The following is a 20,853-nucleotide window of genomic DNA, read 5'->3' on the forward strand; positions in this document are numbered from 1 at the left end:
GGCTGTTCTTCCAGAGGACCCAAGTTCAATTCCCAGCACCCACACATGGCAGCTCACACCTGTCTGTAACTCCAGTTCCAGGGAACCTGACATCAATGCACAGACATAAATGCAGGCAATACACCAGGACACATAAAGAAAAAAAAAATAAATAAAACCAAACCAAACAGAACAACAACAACAACAAAACAATAATAGCACCCAAGGAACAACACACCTGGGATTGTCTCTGACCTCCACATGCAAACACACAGAACACACATGCACACATATGCACACACATCACATGAAAATGCCCATACATGTGCAGACACATGTGCACCCACAGAACACACATACACACACAGGCACATAAAAATGGAAGGCAACTCATCAATGGTTCCAGAAGTCAAGGTGTGGTTACTTCTGGGGAAGGAAGTGCTGAGTGAGACGGGGTGAGTCTTAGCTTGAATGAGATAATGTGGGTGTACAGTAACTCTGTAGTACCTCTGTTTTGCTGCCTAAGGTTTCAGTTACTGCAGTCTAAGAATATCAAATGGAAAATGCCAGAAGTAATCCATAAGTTTTCTAAAAAGATTTATTTATTTATTATGTATACAGTACTCTGCCTGCATGCCAGAGAGAGCGCCAGATCTCGTTACAGATGGTTGTGAGCCACCATGTGGTTGCTTGGAATAGAACCCAGAACCTCTGGAAGAGCAGTCAGTGTTCTTAACCTCTGAGCCATCTCTCCAGCCCCTCTATTGCATGAGTTTTAAACTGTACAATGTTCTGAGTAGTCCCATCGGCAACATGAATCACTTCTCTAACTACTGTTTCTGCACTGCATATGATACCTGCCCATTAATCACTTAATGCAACACAGTTATTTAGGGCTTGATACTGTCCTTGGTCTCAGCAGCCCATCAGGATCTTAAGGGGAAATGACTATCTGGTTCTCAATCAATTACCTTGTGCTAAGAATTATCCAGATGCCGCCGGGCGTTGGTGGCGCACGCCTTTAATCCCAGCACTCGGGAGGCAGAGGCAGGCGAATCTCTGTGAGTTCGAGACCAGCCTGGACTACCAAGCGAGTTCCAGGACAGCCTCCAAAGCCACAGATAAACCCTGTCTCGAAAAACCAAACCCCCCCCCAAAAAAAGAATTATCCAGATGCCAAAGTAGCATATTTTGGGGTGACAAATTCTGGCACCTTCCAATGTAAATATTAACATTCTTTGGGTTGAGTGCTACATTGAGTATGCTGATGCATATATGTTACTTTAATTAAAAATTTAAAAACAATGATTTGTGGACATTGTAATTAGTATAATCCTTGATTTGGTATGATCTCAATTCAGCATAAATCTAATATCCTTCCACACTCAAATTTTATTGCAGTAAATTTGCTTTCTATGTTTCCAATTAGGAGAAAACTTGACTCATAAGGCCGTGGATTTGGTGCTGACACAAATGACGAACCATCAGATGGGGCCGGAACGTAAGGCTGGCGTTGACTTGCAAAGGTAACTCAGGGTGGCTTCTTGGGAAGGGCTGATTCTGTTGAAAGCAACATGTGTCCTTTCAGTCAGGAATAACCATGTGTGTCCGTCACTATTCTATTGCTGTGTAGAGACACCATGACCAAGACAACTTTTTTTTAAAAAGATTTATTTATTTATTATGTATACAATGTTCTGCCTGCATGTACCACTGCAGGCCAGAAGAGGGCACCAGATCTCATTACAGATGGTTGTGAGCCACCATGTGGTTGCTGGGAATTGAACTCAGGACTTCTGGAAGAGCAGGCAGTGCTCTTAACCTCTGAGTCATCTCTCCAGCCTGACCAAGGCAACTCTTAAAAAGGAAAGCATTTAATCGGAGACTGGCTTACAGTTTTAAAGGTTAGTCCATATAATCAGGGTGGGGAACACGGTTGGCACCCATGGCTCTGGGGTAGTGGCTGAGAGCTTTACATCCTGTTTGATAGGCAGGTGGAGAGAGAGAGACTAGGCCTGGAGTGGACTTTTAAAACCCTAAAGCCCACCTCCAGTGACACACTTCCTCCAACAAGGCCACACCTCCTAATCCTCCTAATCCTTTCAAATGGTTCCACTCCTGATGACTAAGCACTGGGGATGGGTGGGGCATTCTTATAGAAACCACCATGCCACTCCAACATCACTATGTGGGAAGAGGGACTTATCTTCTCAAAAATCTCCATTATGTCCAAAGCCACAGAGAAACCCTGTCTCGAAAAACCAAAAAAAAAAAAAAAAAAAAAAAAAGTCTCCATTATGGCAAGGAAGTGTGTTAGTGTGTTTTCCTTGGGAAGAAAATACTCCATGAGGCTGACTATAATATTTTAAAGAGTTAAGTAAAGATTTAGTCAGATGCACGGTGTTGGACTCCAAGGACAGAAATCACTCTATTGTAAGGCTTCTCTGCTGTAAGTACCAGAGATAATATGCCTCACAGTAATGCATGTGAAATAATATAGTGAAAAGATTCCCTTTTCAACACGTTAATGAACTCAAGGTCAACTGTGTCCTCAGCTGGCCCCAACACCATGCCGGGCTTATGGGAGGCAGCAGAGGATGGTGGAATTTTCACAGGACTCAAGCGGGAGCTCACACTATGCTGAGGGCGTGACTGCCTACTAGAGTTCTGGACATCACAGGCCACAGCTTCCACTGTCTAAAGCCACGTAGAAACGGGACATCATGGCCGTGTCACATGCACTCTCTAACTGTAGATCCATGTGTAGAGAGAGTTATGCATGTCTGGGAGCCAACCCATCTCAGGTGGCCTGCCATGTGGTCAGGTAGGCTTTATTTCTCAAGTCACTTCGTAATGAAAATGCATCAATGTTCCACAAGATATCATGTCACCTAGACCCTAGGTTCTAGAGACTGTTCAAAAGTCAGGGACTGCCGGACTGTGTTAACACACACCTTTAATCCCAGCACTTGGGAGACAAAAGCAGGCAGATCTCTGAGTTCAAGGTCAACCTGGTCTACTACAGAGTGAGTTCCAAGGCTGGCAGGACTACACAGGGAAACCCTGTCTTCAAAAACCAAAAACCAAAGCCAAACCAAACCAACCAAACAAACAAACAAAAACAACAAACAGCAGGGCTGTGGGCAGACTTTATATGTAAAAATCCTGTGCCTTTTTCTCTACAGACTTCAGTATCGGAGGACCTTGGTCTCTATGAGGGTCCTGGACATGGCACAGACTGGTCGGTGGGGAATCCTGACTCCGTCCAACACATAAGAGAAACAGCAGGATTCATGGAGCGAGTTAGGCTCTGCTCCATCCTGACCCAGCAGGTTCCTCTTTGAGGCCCCTTTCCTCCCTGGGCATGGTGTTTCACTCTCTCTCCTCACTGTGCTGGGCCCCTCTGGGCTGGGCCCATTTGCTGTCACCAACCTCCTCTGCTCTCCTACGGAGATGCATGAGTCACACTTAGCATGGGCGGGAGTCTAGAGGGTCAGCTTTGCCCTTGCTTCCTGGCACTGCCCTCTGTGGAAGCCAAATCCCACCGGGCTGGCAAAGACACCCCCCATCCAGTAACATGCTAGCTAATGGAGGAAAGGACTTCCTTGAAGGACCCATCCCACCTACTGAGGGACCAAGTGAAGAGGCTAAAAGGGAGGGATGTCCTGGTTGCCGTTCATCTCAGCCCTCTCGACGGGAGCGCAGCCAACGCCAAGACAGCCAGAGTGGAGATGTGTCAGAGCAGGGTGGGGAGTGTCCCTCGGGACCATTCTACCTGCTTCCTGTCCTTGAACAGGGCTGAGGTCACCCCCATTGCCCTGCCCAGTTGTCCCTCTTTTGTGACTCTTCTCTTCATTGTCCAGTTCTTCTGCAAAGGTTGAGCTCAATGGCCCTTGGGAAAGGTGCAGAGTTAGGAGCGACGGCCGCCTGGAGGCCGCATGGGCTTTTCCCGCTGGGATGCTGAGTCTTTGCTTCCCTCACACACAGGGATGACAGGGATGGCAGTCCTCTGGGTGGAGACTCGACTGACGAGGAAGGGGTGGAAGCTGAAGGCGATGTCCTGACAGACGAAGAACGTAGGTTTGTGAAACAGTTCCGCAGCTGGAAAAAGAATGAAAACAGACGCATTAGAACCCTCTATGCCATCGCAGACAGCATTGACAAAAGCCACCAAAAAGCCACCAAGACCAAAGTGGTGACTAACTGTGCATCAGCCGTCTCTGGAGCCATGAGTCTCCTGGGTTTGGCCCTTGCTCCAGTAACTGCAGGCGGAAGCCTGGCGCTCACTGCTGTTGCGCATGGCTTGGGGGCAGTTGCTGGGGTCACCAATATCGTGACCAGTGTGAGGGAAAACTCTCGAAACAAAAGAGCCCTAGCTCAGGCCAACAGAATCCTGCCCAGCAGTGACCCAGAGCTCGAGGAGGTCAAAGGAGAGAAGACGGCCTATGTCACGGCCGCTGGTGAGATTGTCTACAAATGTGGGAGCGCTTGGGCGATCATCAAAAACCACCTCCGAGCCCTCCAGCTAACCAAAACACACCCCCATATCACCTCAGCTGCCAAGAAACTGGTAACTGCTGGCCAAGTCTCAACCCAAAGCAGCAGGCAGATACAAAAGGCCTTTGGGGGCACAGCTCTCGCAATGACCAAAACAGGTCTCATGAAGGGAGGTGCAGGTGCGGTCCTCTGCCTTGGCCAGGACATATATGCTCTCTTTGAGGACTGGAAGGAACTGAAGGCTGGATCACCAACAGAGCTTGCAGAAGAGTTAAGAATGCGGGCTCAGGAGCAGGAGCATGTGGTATTAGAACACACCCGACGCTACAAAATGCTGAAGAAGGTGAGGGCCAGATTTTGGAAGGAGCTAGTAAGCATAAACCAGGACCAGTGGAACCATGTAAAACAGGCATGGTTAAGGGAACCTTTGTGTGCATGCGTGTGCGTGCGTGTGTGTGTGTGTGTGTGTGTGTGTGTGCTACGTTGGCAAGTTTTGAGGATGCCTCTCATTATAGGCCATATGGTTGTTCCAGGGTCTGTGGTGTGATAAAGACCATGATAAAAACAACTTGAGATTGAGGAGGGGTTTACTGGGTTAAACATCCCGAGTCACTGTCCATTGAGGGAAGTCAAGGCAGGAGCTTAAGCTTACTGGCTCTCTCCCTCTCCGTGTCTTTCTTAGCTTGCCTGCTTATGCCGCCCAAGACCACCACCCAATAGGAGCGCCACCCACAGTAAACCGGACCCTCCCATACCAATCACTAAATCAAGAAAATGCCCTACACACATGCCTACAGGCATGTGATGGAGGCGTTTTCTCAGCTGAGAGTCCTCTTCCCAGATCACTTTAGCTGTGTTAAGTTGCCCAAACAAACAACAGAAATTAATCAAGGCAGGTCCAAATAGTATCCAGTACTCAGGAGCCCCTTGAAGAGTGGGAAGCCTGTCCTCAGCTGGCTTGGTTAGCTTTCGAGCTTCCTGGTTGAATAGAATAGGTCTCCAAATCACTGGAAGTGGTTGGACTAACTACCCTCTCAACTGCTATGAGGAAACTACGTGCCCTCAGTATCTGGAGCGGAGCCTAAGGGTAGATAGAGCCTTACAGGCCTGATGTCCCACAAAAGAAAGAACCTGGGGGATCCACCCCATGCATCTGCACAGAGAAAAACTATAACAAGGCTTTCTTAGGAGCAATCTGGGGAAAGTCAGCACCCAACAGGAGTGGAATGGGTCAGAGACTGAGTAAACAGCTTACCTCTTCCTAGGATGCTGGGCAGATGGTGGTGGTGGTGGTGGTGGTGGTGGTGGTGGTGGTGATGGTGGTGGTGATGATGGTGATGGTGGTGGTGGTGGTGGTGGTGATGGTGATGATGGTGATGGTATTGGTGGTGGTGGTGGTGGTGGTGTGTGGTTTAGTTTTTTGAGACAGAGTGTCACTCTTCTTGACATCATTATGTAGTCCATGCTGACCTCAAACATATGATCCTTCTGCTTCAGGCTCCCAAGTGCTGAGATTATATGTTCGTGCCACTATCCCTGGTTTAAGCATTTTGTTAACTCACTGTTAAAATCACTATTAATATTAGTGAGAAGTCCTTACAATAAGAACTCTTTCCAACATTCTTTTTACTTGTAAATAAGCTAAGACATGGAGGGACAGGATGATTTGACTTCCTGGTTGATAACTGTTAAACCCCCCAGTTCTCTGGTTGCCTCGAGTGAAGGATTATCGTTCAAGAGCCAGTGAACCGTCCCCACGCCAGCACTGGCTGCTTGATTGCTCCATGAATGCCTCAAGGAAGCCACACAGCACTGACAGCTGCCTGCTGCTGAAGTGTGTAACTCCAGCGCCTGGAGTCACAGTCCTGGCCATGAGGGTTCGAACCACAGTAAAACGTAAATGACCCTGCCACCATTTCCACTGAGTCCTTCTGCTGGTGGCCCTACAGAGGGGATGCTTGACTAGTGCAAAGGCAACCGTGTTGTGACTGGCATTGTACATAGCACAGACTTTAATTTACATGAGGATGTGCTACGATTGGTCAAACGCCTGTTGGGGTAATATACGCTCTTTGGCTCACTCCTGAGCTTCTGGTGTCACATTAGACCCAACGAGGCTTCTCTCCGGTGGCCTTTCCTTCATCATTTGTGAAACAGGCTGAGCAGGTGACACACGAAAGAAGGAAGCAGTAGCCTGTGAGGCAAACATACTCCCAGTGGTCCCGTTCCTAGGGCAGCTCCCCACCCCAGTCCTCGACTTAAGGGCCTCGCAGAAGGCCCCACTGTCTAATTCTGTCTCACTGGGCATTAGGTTTGTAATTAGCTAGGTAGCGGTAAACTGGGTTTGGTGGCACACACCTTTAACCCCCAGAACTCAAGAGGTTGAGGCAAGTAGATCTTCGTGAGTTCAAGGCCAGCCTGGACTACACAGTTAGACCCTCTCTCAAAACAAATAAACAAGCAAGCAAACACTAGGTAGTGGAAGACACAGTAATTCAAATACTGGCGCTTGACACCTGGCTGGCTGGGGCTCTTGTGTAATCAGTGGCTTCCTTCCCTCCCTCCCCTCCCCTCCCTCTCCTTCTTCTCCCTCCTCCTAGTCCTCCATCTTCTAGACAGGCCCTCCTTACATAGTCAGGGATGGCCTTTAACTCACTGCCTCCCAAGCAGCCCTGAACTCTCAGCAGCCCTCCTGCCTCAGTCTCCTGAGTGCTAGGATTATATTGTGCGCCACTGAGCCTGACTCTTCTTTTTGAACAGGACTGGGATATCGTGATTTTTATCATGCTCACGTTTGGTTTCATTTTTCCCTCAGAGACTCAAAGACTCAAAGAGGCCCAGGAGGTCTTAGAAAGGAGCCATGGAGACTCAGCCTCAGCTTCAAGGAAGCTTCTTCCATTGAGACAGCGAGGCCCAGGGGACAGCAGTGTAGAGGAGCCGAGACCACCGTCTTTGAGATCAATGAACGGGGACCAGGGTGGGGGTAGCAAGGCCGGCAGAGGTGAGGCCTGGAGGCTTATACACAGAAGGAAGGCCCTGTCAGCCCCACCCTGAACCCGCCTGTAGGGGAGAGCCCACAATACTGCCCACGCCCTCTGACACCAGCTGACGAGGGAGTCAATGCAATGGAGAAACTAATGTATTAACCGGATAAAACTTGCACACAAGCTGGGAAGACGAGAAGCGTGGCAGGATTGAGAGAGAGAGAGAGAGAGAGAGAGAGAGAGAGAGAGAGAGAGAGAGAGAGAGAGAGAGAGAGAGAGAGAGTTTTGCTTTCTCTTTTCCTTTTATGTCCTTACCGGTCCTGTACCCCTGTCCACGCCCCTTTGGACAGTACTGTGGCCTCACCCCTACACCTCCTCCTTCACTCTGACTCAACACCACATCCACTCTCCCTGGCCCCCATCACTCGCTCGCACAGCACCGGGTTGGTTTCAGACAGATTTTGCTTCCGTAGTAACTAGCAATGATAAGGCGTGGGGATTCCCATCCGCCCAGCCCACCTCACCCCTGTGTGCTCTCTTCCTCCTCACCGGGTGGGAACTGCTGGCTCAGAGCCAAGTTTCCACACAAAGGCTGTCGCTGGAACCTGCTAGGCCAGATTCCAGGGAAAGGACAGCCTGGGCTCCTCTCTATGCCCCGAGCCCTCAGCAGGCAACCTTCAGGGTCTCACCTGGCTGCCCGGTCTCCCATCTTAAATACTGTTTTCTTTCTGTGTCTTAGCTGACGCTTTGAAAGTCACACATGGGTGGTCACACACACACACACACACACACACACACACACACACACACACACACACACACACACACCACACACACACACACCACACACACACACCACACACACACACACACACACACACACACACACACACACCACACACACACACACCACACACACACACACCACACACACACACACACACACACACCACACACACACACACACACACACACACACACACACACACACACACACACACACACACACACACACACACCACACACACACACACACACACACACACACACACACACACACACCACACACACACACACACACACACACACACACACACACACACACACACACACACCACACACACACACACCACACACACCACACACACACACACACACACACACACACACACACACACACACACACACACACACACACACACACACACACACACACACACACCACACACACACACACACACACACACACACACACACACACCACACACACACACACACACACACACACACACACACACACACACACACACACACACACACACACACACACACACACACACACACACACACACACCACACACACCACACACACACACACACACACACACACCACACACACACACACACACACACACACACACACACACACACACACACACACACACACACACACACACACACACACACACACACACACACACACACACACACACACACACACACACACACACACACACACACACACACCGGACTTCCTGTGCTCTTTCTCCCCGGGGTGTCTAGGCTCTGGCTGTGCACTGCTGTCACTGTCTGCAGGGACTCTCTCTCAAGTGCCCTGTAGAACTGAGCCCTCCTGCCCTTAAGCCTTTGTGACCCCTCCCTTGTCTGTGTGTCTGACTCTCCCAAGCTGCTCTCTGTGCACAGAACTGCGCCCTTGCCCCGTTGCGGGGCAGGTAGAGCACAAGCGCTTGGGCTTAGGGCTACCGTGAGCATACACAGGTCACGGTGTCTGTCTCCACCTCAGGGACAGGTGAGTAATGGTGCTGACTGCCGCCAGGAGGCGCTGCACCCCCAGGCCCCTCCCTGTAGGCTCCGCTGTAAGGAAGGGGACTAGGATGCAGGACGTACTCTGATCGGCTAGGAGGGGAGTAAGACTCCAGGGCATAGGAACCAGGAGCGGGGAGGCAGAAGAAAGTGGAGGGTTTCAGGCAGCCTCCAGGTCCCTCGCTTTCTGGGCGCTCGCGTTTCAAGAGATGAGCTTCTAACCTCTTGCTGCCACCCTGTCTCCCCACCGCTGAGGTTCTGGCAGGTGTTGACTGAAACCTGTCATCTCTTTGGGGAGCATTAGCATCTAAGGCAGTGGTTCTGAACCTTCCTAATGCTGTGACCCTTTAATACAACTCCTCATGTTGCGGTGACCCCCAGCCATAAAATGGTTTCACTGCTGCTTCCCAGCTGTAATTTTGCCACTATCATGAGTCATAGTGTAAACATCTGGGTAGCCTAAACAACTGACCTAAACAACATTAAAGCTTCCAACCCATGGATACAAGTTATCTTTTCATCTGGATAGGTTTTCTCTGACGTCTTCCAGTGATGTCTATGGTTTTTCTTTGTAACTTCTTCACTTTCTTGGACACCAACAATTTGAAGATGGCTTCTGAATGTGTTATGTCCGTGTTGGTACCTCTCCTAGCTGTGTGGCAAAAATCCCTGAGATTCATGTGCGTCATGGGTCCAGAGGGTCTCAGCCCACTGGGGAGTGGGCAGAGTGCTTGACAGCGCGGCTCCTGGTAGCGGTTCCTGTCGTCACGGGGGTCTGGCCGTGGTGGTCGAAAGCCCAGCCCTTCTGAGCCAGTTATGCCCCCGTGCCTTCCAGCGTAGTCACCAAACCAAGTGTGAGTCTGCAGAGAGCATCCAGATCTAAATCTCCACCTCCAGTGCAGGCTGTGACTAATGCTGTGGAATCGGGAAGAATATCTTGTTCCTCATTACCCATCTACCAACATCTAGAGAGCACCCAGGACCGATTCCGAGACCCATGGGGCTGGCTTGAACTAGGACCTACCCCTGTTAGCTGAGACGGAGCAAGTGAGGCTGGCCCCCACTTTAAAGCCGCCAGGTAACAGGTCAAAGCCACCAGCACCAGGCACGGAGCTGCACACAGACTTGTGCAACCCAAACCAAAAGGCTGGAGCAATACAGTTTCTGAATATTCTGAACATTGGAGGGTTCATCAGTTCACAAGGAGACACAAGAATTAATAGGGGACTGGAGGGATGGCCCAGCAGGGAAAGGTGTTGCTGACTGCCTGGGAGCCTGTGTGTGGTCCCTGAGGCCAGTGACTTCAGAGTAGACTGTGTAATCCCCCCACTCCCCATACACACACACACACACACACACACACCACACACACACACACACACCACACACACACAAAACAAAATGCAGAGAATTTAGCAGAGGGAGGTCAAAATTGGTCTTACTCCCTGGCAGAGCTGTTGAAGAATGAGACTTTGGCCCGAGTCATGAGAACATCTGGCCCACAGCTGAGCTGTGTGCCCCTCTCAGGTGCAGGCCTCCCCTGGAGCCCTCCTCTCAAGCTTCAGGGACAAAAGGCCAAGTGTCCTGCAAGCAGGCAGGATCTAGGACAAGGAAAGGGGTGCTGGGCAGCTGGGGCCCCAGTTTAAAACACTAGAGGATAAACCCTCCCTGGGGACTGGGAGAGGGCTGGAAGGTGGCTGCCGCTATTTCCTTAGTAGAGACACAGGAAAGAAAGGAAGGAGTGTCACCTTAGGTGTGTGCACGTACGTGTGTGTGTGTGTGTGTGTGTGTGTATGTGTGTGCAGGTGTGTGCGCACGCATGCACATTTAGAAGCTGTCACTATAGCCTTCCTCGGTTCCTCTGCCTTTTTTTTTTTTTTTTTTTTTTGGTGTGTGTGGTGATGATAAGGACTCTCACGTAGCCTGGAGATCGCCAGTTCCAGTAGACAAGGTCCCGAGGATCCTTCGGGCTCCTCACATGCCAGCACACTTGGACTTCTAGGTGGGTGCTGGGGATCCGAACTCAGGTCCTCAGGGTTATGTGGTAGGCACTGTACACACTGAGCCGTCTCCAAGCCTTCACTGAGAATTCGAAAACACTTATTTAGTGTGTGTGTGTGTGTGTGCGCGTGTGTGCGTGCACACGCGCTTCTGTACATGTGTAAAATAGGTATGTTCATACCATGGTGTGAAGGTACAAGTCAGAGGGCAACTCTAGGGTAGGCATTTGTCTTTCTGCCTTACTCGAGACAGATGCTCTTGCTTGCCTCTATACAGGACAGACTGACAGCCCAGCCTCTGGGAATCCTCCTGTCTCATCTACCATCTCCTGGTCAGATGATGGGATTCCAGATGTTCTAGCCACCACTTTTGTGGTTATTTTAGTCACTGAGCCATCTCCCTGTTAGCTATTTTAATTGAGTTTGACTTTTTATAAAGGTTAATTTTTATTTATGTAAGTCTATGCGAGTGTGTGCTGTGTGCATGCTGGTATCAGCAGAGGCCAGCAGAGGGCAGCAGATCTCCTGAAGGGAGCTGCCCAATGCGGAGGCTGGGACTCGATGGTTCCTCTGGGAGAACAGTGTGTTATTATGTTCCTATTGCTGTGATGACACACCATGACCAAGGAGACTCCCAGAAAGGCGAGTTTATCTAGGCTTGCGGTTCCAGAGGGCTAGCATTCAAGGTGGCTGGGCAAAGGGTAGCAGCAGGAGCAGGAAGCTGATGGCTTTGAACCAAAGGCACACAACCTTCTAGTCCCACTACCAATGACATACTTCCTCCAGCAAGACAACACTCCCGGACACTGTCACCTTCTGGGAACCACTGTGTTCAAATGATGTGGGAACATGGCATTCAAACCCCCACAAGCAGCAAACACTCTAAACTGCCGTCTCTCTAGGCCCTTACCTGAGTTTTAGAATATGTGATGGTTTGGATGAGAAACGTCCCCCATACAATCAGGCATTAGAACACTTGGTCTGCAGTTGGTGACACTTATTGGGAAAGTGTAGATGGTGCAGCCTTTCTGAAGGAAGTCTATCACCGGGGAAGCTTTGAAATATAAAGCCTCTGGTAAGCTGCCTTGCTCCCTCTGCTCTACACTCGTGGTTCAAGACATGTGCTCTCAGCTCCCTGTCCCTTCTTCCATGCCTACCACCGTGATGGGATTCTTATCCCTCTGGAACCCCAAGCTAAAATAAACTCTAATTTATATAAGTTACCTTGGTCATGGCATTTTTGTTTGTTTGTTTTGTTTATTTGATTGGTTTCAAGACAGGGTTTCTCTGTGTAGCTCTGGTTGTCTTGGAACTCACTCTGTAGACCAGGATGGCCTTGAACTCAGAGATTCACCTGTCTCTGCCTCCTGAGTGCTGGAATTAAAGGAATCCGCCACCGCCATCACCCAGCTGGTCATGGTGTTTTCTCACAGCAATAGGAAAATAAACAATATAGAATATTATATTAACTAGTATGCAATATTAAATATACAGCTTTTTACATTCTTGTTCATTATGTATGATCAAGGCATGAAACACAGCTAGTACCCATTAAGCCTCCTCACCTTGTCTGCAGTCAATACTCAAACTGTTTGTTTTCTATGGTTGTAATAAACAACTGTGATCTTAGCTACTTAAAGTGACACCCATCGATTATGTCACCATTCTGTGGGAAAAGTCCCAGCAGCTCAGCTGGCTGGAAGCTCTCCTTGGTTTTGGACAAAGTCGGGTGTTGGCTGGCCAGTCCTTGTCACATCGCTGTGGGACAGAGTGCACTCCAGGTCACAGTTCTCGGACAGAATGCATTTCCATCGAGCCTTCCAGAACATGCCTGTTCATGCGTTCCCTCTCTACCTTTCCTGATGGCCACGCCTCTTCCACCCTCAGACGCAGAAAGGTCCCGCCCAGGTGACTCCTTTCTATCTGTAGATTCCCTTTGCCCAGCGTAGTCACCAGAGCCCCTCTGCTGCAGGCTCCTGTGCACCTGGGCTGGACAGTCCCGCACCGTGTTGGCTGAGGATTCTGGAATGCACCCAGACACACAGCTCCTTTCCCGGTCCGGTGTGCTTCCGTCTTCGAAGGCTGCGGCATGGACCCAGGGGTCTGTAAAGCAGGGATGGGGTAGAGCCGGGTGGGTGGGCACACCCTAGGGACTCCCTGGTAAGCTGCCCTGCTCATCACTCTGCAGTCAAGCCTGTCTTTGGTGCACGAACCCTGCCCCAGTTCGGAAGCCTTCTCCCCAGGGAAATCCACATAGCCAGCTCTCACCCGGTCTTTACAGTGGGGCTCCCCGGCCTGTGGAGCTGGTGTAGGGGAGCAATTTGGAAGCATCTGGAAGCGAGTGAAACCCTAGAATGGCGTCAACAGAGCTTGCCAGGTCATTGTGGGGTGAGCCGAGAAAGCTGATCCAGCAGAGTGACGGCGAACGTGGGCTCGGAAGGTCCCGGGCAGGCCTGCGGACTCGGATGAAAGCAGGCTCAGGGCAAGGCAAGGCTGAGTATATCCGTGGTCTCCTTAGCCACTGTGACACTGCTTTTTGCCCAGTTTCATACTGGCTGTGGCAATTCTTTCTCCTTATCCACACCTAAGGTATTTGCGGAATCTTCTCACAGCAGCTGTCTTCTCTCTGAGTAGGGCTTTAGGTATTTGTCAGGTCCAAAAGAAATTCGGGACAAACGGCTACCTGTGGTGCCTATCAGCATACCAAGGCACATGCTGGCCTCCAGGCTCACTCAGTACCTGTGGTCCTCTCTGCCCTTCTCACCCCACCCCTACACTAAGCTTCTCCAGCTCACCCTTCCCTACCCCAGCTTCTCGTTCCTTCCCGAATAACCCTGCCATTTCCCTCTCTGCTCTCGTTCTGCTCTCGGCCTCCTCTCCCTGCTTGGCCCGGTTCAGTTATGAGCCATGACTGTTCCAGATGCCTCTGGCTGTACTCCCATAGCTACAATGAAACCCTTGTCTGCAGCCATGCCTTGGATTTGACACAGCATTATAGTTAAAGATGGCCCCTAGGCACCCCTTCTTACTTATGTGTGACCCTTTACACGTACCTATCCCATAATATCTTTAACCATCAGCTTCCATTTCTAAGTGCGTTCTCACACCACTGTGACTCAGTCAGCACCAGATCTCTCCTTGCCATCTGAAATTCTGCCCCGAGACAGGAAGCCATCTCCCTTCTCCACAAGCCCCTAGCAACCTTTGCTTTGTCTTGGAGAGGGCGGAGAATCAGTAAGTCAGACATTCTAAGTGTCTAATTGAAACGGTGCATTAATCTACTCTGAGTCTCTTTCCCCTGGTGTCCACCTGACTTCATGGTCCCTCAAATCCACACGGAAGCATGCTTTAGAATTTTCTTTTTTAGGATGGATGACAGCTGTGTGCTTAGGCCTCATCACAGGACACAGGGGCGGGGGCGCGTCCCCATTCTGGGTGCTGTGAACAAGGCTGCGGACTATTGATCTGCAAGTACCTTTCTGAGAGCCTGTGTGCTAGCCTACTCCGTCACCATAGGATAGGGACTCTCTTACCACAAAGTCTTGAGGCTGCGCACTACAAGGGCTTTATGTGGCTCACAGTCCTGCGGTCATGTGCCCTAGCATTGATTTCTCTGTGATAAGGACGGGTAGATGATGTCACTGTGAGAATATGTGCAAGAGGAACTAATTCCACAGTAAGACGAGCCAGAAAGGGGTCTGAGGAGAGGCCAGAGAGGGGTCTGAGGAGAGGCCAGAGAGGGGTCTGAGGAGAGGCCAGAGAGGGGTCTGAGGAGAGGCCAGAGAGGGGTCTGAGGAGAGGCCAGAGAGGGGTCTGAGGAGAGGCCACAATGGTGTTCACAGGGTTCATCTGTCACTTCCATATACTCTGGCTGCCGCCTACTCTGGGGAAGGGCCTTCCTCCTAAATTAGCAAGTGCTTCCAGTAAATGTTCTCACAGAAAGCCCAGAGGAAGGGCTGATTCTAGAGCCAATCAAATTGACAACCAAGATTAAGCTGCAAAGGAGACTCTCATCAGCAGGCTGTTTCTTTCACTTTTCACTACTATTTTAATTTGCATTTTCCTAACCCTTGGAGGCACTAGACACCTCTTTCTGTGCCATTTGTCACAGATTTATCGCTGGAGAAATAAATGTTCCTAGTCCTTTGTCCCTTAAATTAGGCTGCTTGGCTCTGCACAGCTGAGTTAATGTGTTACTTTGTTTTGTGTGTGTGTGTGTGTGTGTGTGTGTGTGTGTGTGTAGGCCTTGTGTGGTAGTTTGAATCTAATTGGCCCAATAAGCTCATGGGGAATGACACTATTGGGAGGCTTTGTTGGAGTAGGTGTGGCCTTGTTGGAAGAAGTGTGTCACTGTGGAGGTGGGCTTTGAGGTTTCATATATGCTCAAGCCACACCCAGCATCTTAGTTCACTTGCTGTTACCTGCTGATCGAGATCTAGGACTCTCAGCTCCAGCATCGTGTCCCGTCATGACGATAGTAGACTAGAACCTCTGAACTGTAAGCCACTTAGTTAAATGTTTTCCTTATAAGAGTTGCAATGGGGGCTGGAGAGATGGCTCAGAGGTTAAGAGCACTGGCTGTTCTTCCAGAGGTCCTGAGTTCAATTCCCGGCAACCACATGGTGGCTCACAACCATCTGTAATGAGATCTGGTGCCCTCTTCTGGTGTGCAGACAGAACACTGTATACTGCAATGGTCATGGTCTCTTTTTTTTTTTTTTTTGGTTTTTACGAGACAGGCTATCGGTCCAGCCCAGCCTCTAACTCACAGAGATCGGCCTACCTCTGCCTCCCGAGTGCTGGGATTAAAGGTGGGCGCCACCACTGCCCGGCGGTCATGGTGTCTCTTAACAGCAACAGAAACCCTAACCAAGACAGTGGTGTTGACTGCCTTTTTTTTTTTTCCTTGACGAACTAACTGTCTACAGGTCTTAAATAGGGGACAAGCCAGGAGTGTGTTCTAGTTAGCAGAACAGTTCCTTGTATCTAGGCCCAACTTTTCCTCAGTTTTCCACAGGCAGTTTTCCGAGTGTTCATGGTGCATCTGTGCCTTGATAACAAATATGGCTGGTTTTCTGTTCTCAGTTTGTTGCATTCATGCTGCTTCTTGGCAACAGTCCAGATTTCCTGCCTACATCTTCACCTTCTGATATTGTTAGGATGAGATCCTCTAGGGTTGTGCAAAGTGATTGTTTTTGACAATGTAAAGAATAAAAAAGGCAAGTTAGGTGGCGGTGGTACACACCTGTAATCCTAGCATCGGGAGACAGAGGCAGGTGGATCTCTGTGAGTTTGAGGCCAGCGAATTCCAGGACAGCTAGAGTTGTTACACAGAGAAATCTTGTTTGAAAAAACTAACTAACTAACTAAATAAATAAATAAATGAATAAATAAATAAATAAAGGCAGGAAAAAGCCGGGTGGTGGTGGCACACACCTTTAATGCCAGCACTCTGGAGGCAAGAGGCAGTAGGTCTCTGAATTTGAGGCCAGTTTGATCTACAGAGGAAATTGGACAGCCAGGGCCACAAAGAGAAACCCTCTCTTGAAAAATCAAAAACTCAAAACAAAAGGGCAGGAAAAGCAAGGTCTCAGCCAGATATTAGTGAAAGTGTGTGCAAACATCCACGTGTGCAAACTCACACAGCAAAGAGACAGATTTCCCAGGGTGAGGCGAGAACCTAGCAGAGCTGATACGCATATTTGCTGGGGAGGGCTGGAGTTTCTCTGTGTTTGAGGAGGGGATGAGTCCCTGTTCTCCAGAAGTGGAGCTGGGTGGTTTGGGGTATTGAAAGGGACTGTGTAATCCAGACAAAGGCAGGAAAAGCTGAAAGTTCCATTGAACAGTTATCCAGGGTTAGGGGAAGACTGTCCCACTGACCAGATCCCTACGAGTCAGGGGAGACAGCTCACTGAGCAGTCCCCGGTTTGGGGAGACCATCAGGTCTCTGTCTTCTAGGGAGAAGCAGGAAGTCGACCATCTTAAATGTTGAAGTGAAAACAGTATAAATCTATCAAGACCTCTTTTCCCGTCTGCCTGCCTGCCTGCCTGCCTGCCTGCCTGCCTGTCTGTCTGTCTGTCTGTCTGTCTGCCTGCCTGCCTGCCTGCCTGCCTGTCTGTCTGTCTGTCTGTGTGCCAGGACCAGTTTGACTCCTAGTCCCTACGTTCTCTCATTATTTCTACAGGACACTTCGTGCATGCAGTCTGGAGACAGCTTCACTTTGAAGAGGGTCACCCCTCCTGAAATCTGATGTTACCCACCTTCCCTCCCCTGTTCCTCTAGAGCTGTCTCCTCCCTCCCCTCAGAGGCAGCACTGCTCTCTGCGCGTTGTTTCTAATTGCGTCATTTCCCTTGCAGCTTTGAGGTAGACTGCAGAGCAGAGTGGGCCGCTATGAAGTAAGCAAGCAGGAATGTCTCTAACTGAGCGGCCCGTGAGGCTGCTCCTCATTGGTGGTCAGGAACTCAGAAGGGCCCGCATCCATCCATCCCTGCTCCACCCACCCCTCCTTGCCTTGATGCCTGCTGGAGACACCAGCTCAGAGGACAGGGGTGCCAGGGGGCAGCTGCACAGGGAACAGCCATGAACAGAACTCACAGGCATAAGAGAACCCACAGCCCCTCCCATCCTCTAAACCCAGGACTGTGCTGCCCTCTGGCTGGTGGCGTGGAGGTAGACCAGAAAGCAGCTGAGCTGTCTTTCCCTGCTTTTCTCTATGAGAAGACAAAGAGGGGAGCGTGCCAAACATGCGGCACTTTGAACCGGAGGCTATGGTGTGCACAGAGTGCCCTGTAAGTGTCTAGGGTCGAATCTCCTCCACGGAGCAGTGTACCTACCCTCTTTGGGAGACAAAGCTAAGCAATGCAAGAGGGAGATTCCACTTCTCTCCAGACCAGGTAATGTTCTGGACATTCCAAGAAGAAAGAGGAGGAGGAAGAGGAGGAAGAGGAGGAGGGAGAGGAAGAGGAGGGGAAGATGAAGGAGGAGGAGGATGAAGGATTAAGAAATATGGTGATGTGCGGCTCTTGGCTGGGTACCAGCACCAAAGAAAAATAAGCAGCAATGAAACAGGAAGGAGCTGTGAGGATGACGGAAGGCAACAATCGCTCTGTGTCACCTCCACGCCTGTGAGCCATCACAAGTATCCCAGAATGCTGAGCGCACCTGGGGAACCGTGAGCTCCCAGCTGCCACGCCTTCACCCCACCAGCAGGGACTCTAACCCTGGAGTGGCAGGTCTAATTAAACGCCTTCTTTTGTAAGTTGCCTTGGCCCTGGTGTTTCTTCACAACAACAGAAAGTTACTAAGACGCTTTCCCACCACACCACACCCCTTTATTCTTTACACCTTTTTACACTTCACTACACTGCTCAATAAAGCTTATTGATGATACACAGCCACACTCTAAACTTGCACTGGGACGATCAATGCCATTGGGCATCTCATCCTATATTTATTGGCATTTTAAATACTTAATTAATTAATTGGTGAGTGTGTGTCTGCATACATGTGTGTGCATGCCATAGCGCACGTGTGGGGGTGAGAGGATAACTTTTCAGGAGTCAGCCCTCCCCCAACCTTTTAAACTGTCTTAGTCACTGTTCTATTGCTGTAAAGAGACACCACCACCAAGACAACTTATAAAAGACAGCATTCAGTTGGGGTCATGCTTACAGTTTGATAAGGTGAGTCTATGACCATACGGCAGGAATCGCGGCAGCAGACAGGCAGGCATGGTGCTGGAGCAGTGGCTGAGAGCTCATAACCTGATCTGCAGGCAGGAGGCAGAGAGAGAGAGAGAGAGAGAGAGAGAGAGAGAGAGAGAGAGAGAGAGAGAGAGAGAGAGAGAGAGAGAGAGAGAGAGAGAGAGAGAGATTGGGCCTGGTGTGCACTTTTGAAACCTCAGAACCCATGCCCAGTGACACACTTCCTCCAACAAGGCCACACCCCCTAATCCTTCCTAAACCGTTCCACAAACTGGGTACCAAGCGCTCAAACACATGAGCCTGTGGGGGCTGCTCTCATTCACACTGCCACAAGTTGTATCTCTCTAGTTACATGTGCTTCTATGTCGTGTGTGTATTTGAGCTTCCAGCAGATTCTCCCGTCTCTACCTCCCATCTCACCGTAGGAGTTCCAGGATTACGGATGTGGATCACCATCTAGCTGTCTACATGGGACCTGGGGATTGAACTCAGGTCATCAGGTATGTACACTTTTACCCATAGAGCCATCTCTCTGCCTGTGGAGGTTTGAATAAAAATGGTCCCCATAGATCCATAGGGAGTGGCACTATCAGGAGATGTGGCCTTATTGGAGTAGGCGTGGCTTTGCTGGAGGAAGTGTGTCACGAGGGGGCAGGCTTTGAGGTATCAGAACCCCAAGCCAGTTACTTCCTGTCGCCTGCAGATCTGGGTACAGAACCCTCAGCTCCTTCTCCAGCCCCACGTCTGCCTGCATGCCACTATGCTTCCTGTCATGATGATAACGGACTGAACCTCTGAAACCAAAAGCCAGCCCCAATTAAATGTTTTCCTTTGTAAGAGTTGGTGCTGTCATGGTGTCTCTTCACAGCAATAGAAACCCTAACTAAGACACTGCCCTGATTGGCCTTTGGGTTGTTTTCGTGTTTGTTTGTCTGTTTGCTCTCTTGAGCAAAGTTTTGCCTCATAGCACAGGCTGGATTCTCCTGTCCCATCATCCTCCTGAAGGCTGGAATTACAGGTACTTGCTTCCACATTCATCTAGTTTTTGGCCTTTTTGCTTTTATGAGGCATGTGTTCAAACATGGTCATACCTGCGGCAAACAGGAACCAAGTGCAATCGGAACATGAGGGGTTCTTCTTCTTCTTCTTCTTCTTCTTCTTCTTCTTCTTCTTCTTCTTCTTCTTCTTCTTCTTCTTCTTCTTCTTCTTCTTCTTCTTTATTTTGTTTTTTTGAGACAGGGTTTCTCTGTGTAGCCCTGGCTATCCTGGAACTCACTCTGTAGACCAGGCTGGCCTTGAACTCACTGAGATCCAACTGTCTCTGCCTCCCGAGTGCTGGGGTTAAAGTCGTGCGCCACCAACGCCTGACTGTCAGGGTTTTTGAAGCCTCCTCAGGAAGGCACAGGCCTGGGATGGCAGGCTTCAGATGTGGAGGAGAGATGTGGTCACACCTCCTAATCATAGCAATGGAATCTGAAAACTGAGGAGGTGGGTGTGGTGGATGTACCCATAATTCTAGCACTGAGGAGGTAGACACAGGAGGATCACGGTGTCCTCAGTTACAGTGTGATGGGGATGTCCTTCTCTATGCTGTGAATATATGTTTCTCTTACTGGTTGATGAATGAATTGGCCATTAGCCAGGCAGAAGTATAGGCAGGGTTACCAGACTAGGAGAATTCTGGGAAGAGGAGAGCAGAGAGCAAACCAGAGGGAGATGCCATGTAGCTGCTGGAAAGGTAGGACACCCAGATATTCTCCGACAACATAAGACCATGTGAAGATACACAGATTAATAGTTACAAAATAATTAAGAGAGAGCTAGCCAATAAGAAACCCGAGCCATTGGCCAAACAGTTTATAAC

The 20,853-nt window shown here is 49.8% G+C and overlaps 1 protein-coding gene and 1 long non-coding RNA gene across 5 annotated transcripts in view; both read left to right on the plus strand.

Annotated features, from left to right (window-relative positions):
• LOC101832069 (apolipoprotein L6) overlaps window positions 1-7,651 on the plus strand; it is a 15,669-nt gene extending 8,018 nt beyond the window's left edge. For 3 of the 4 annotated variants that reach the window (XM_040736405.1, XM_040736404.1, XM_040736406.1), the window contains exons 2-3: window positions 1,409-1,505; window positions 3,967-5,044. In XM_040736405.1, the coding sequence (XP_040592339.1) occupies window positions 1,453-1,505; window positions 3,967-5,023 (1,110 nt within the window). In that variant the 5' untranslated portion in view covers window positions 1,409-1,452 and the 3' untranslated portion in view covers window positions 5,024-5,044. Of the gene's footprint in view, window positions 1-1,408; window positions 1,506-3,966; window positions 5,045-7,291 lie in introns of those variants that run through there. The other variant, XM_040736407.1, reaches the window with a different exon arrangement.
• A 5,322-nt stretch (window positions 7,652-12,973) lies between these two features.
• Window positions 12,974-19,748, plus strand: LOC121136249. Its single transcript, XR_005873388.1, has 3 exons — window positions 12,974-13,385; window positions 19,415-19,489; window positions 19,693-19,748. It is a non-coding gene; the product is annotated as an uncharacterized LOC121136249 (long non-coding RNA).
• Window positions 19,749-20,853: the final 1,105 nt, after the last annotated feature.

This window comes from Mesocricetus auratus, unplaced genomic scaffold, assembly GCF_017639785.1.
Source record: "Mesocricetus auratus isolate SY011 unplaced genomic scaffold, BCM_Maur_2.0 Super-Scaffold_100055, whole genome shotgun sequence".
NCBI lineage: Eukaryota > Metazoa > Chordata > Mammalia > Rodentia > Cricetidae > Mesocricetus > Mesocricetus auratus.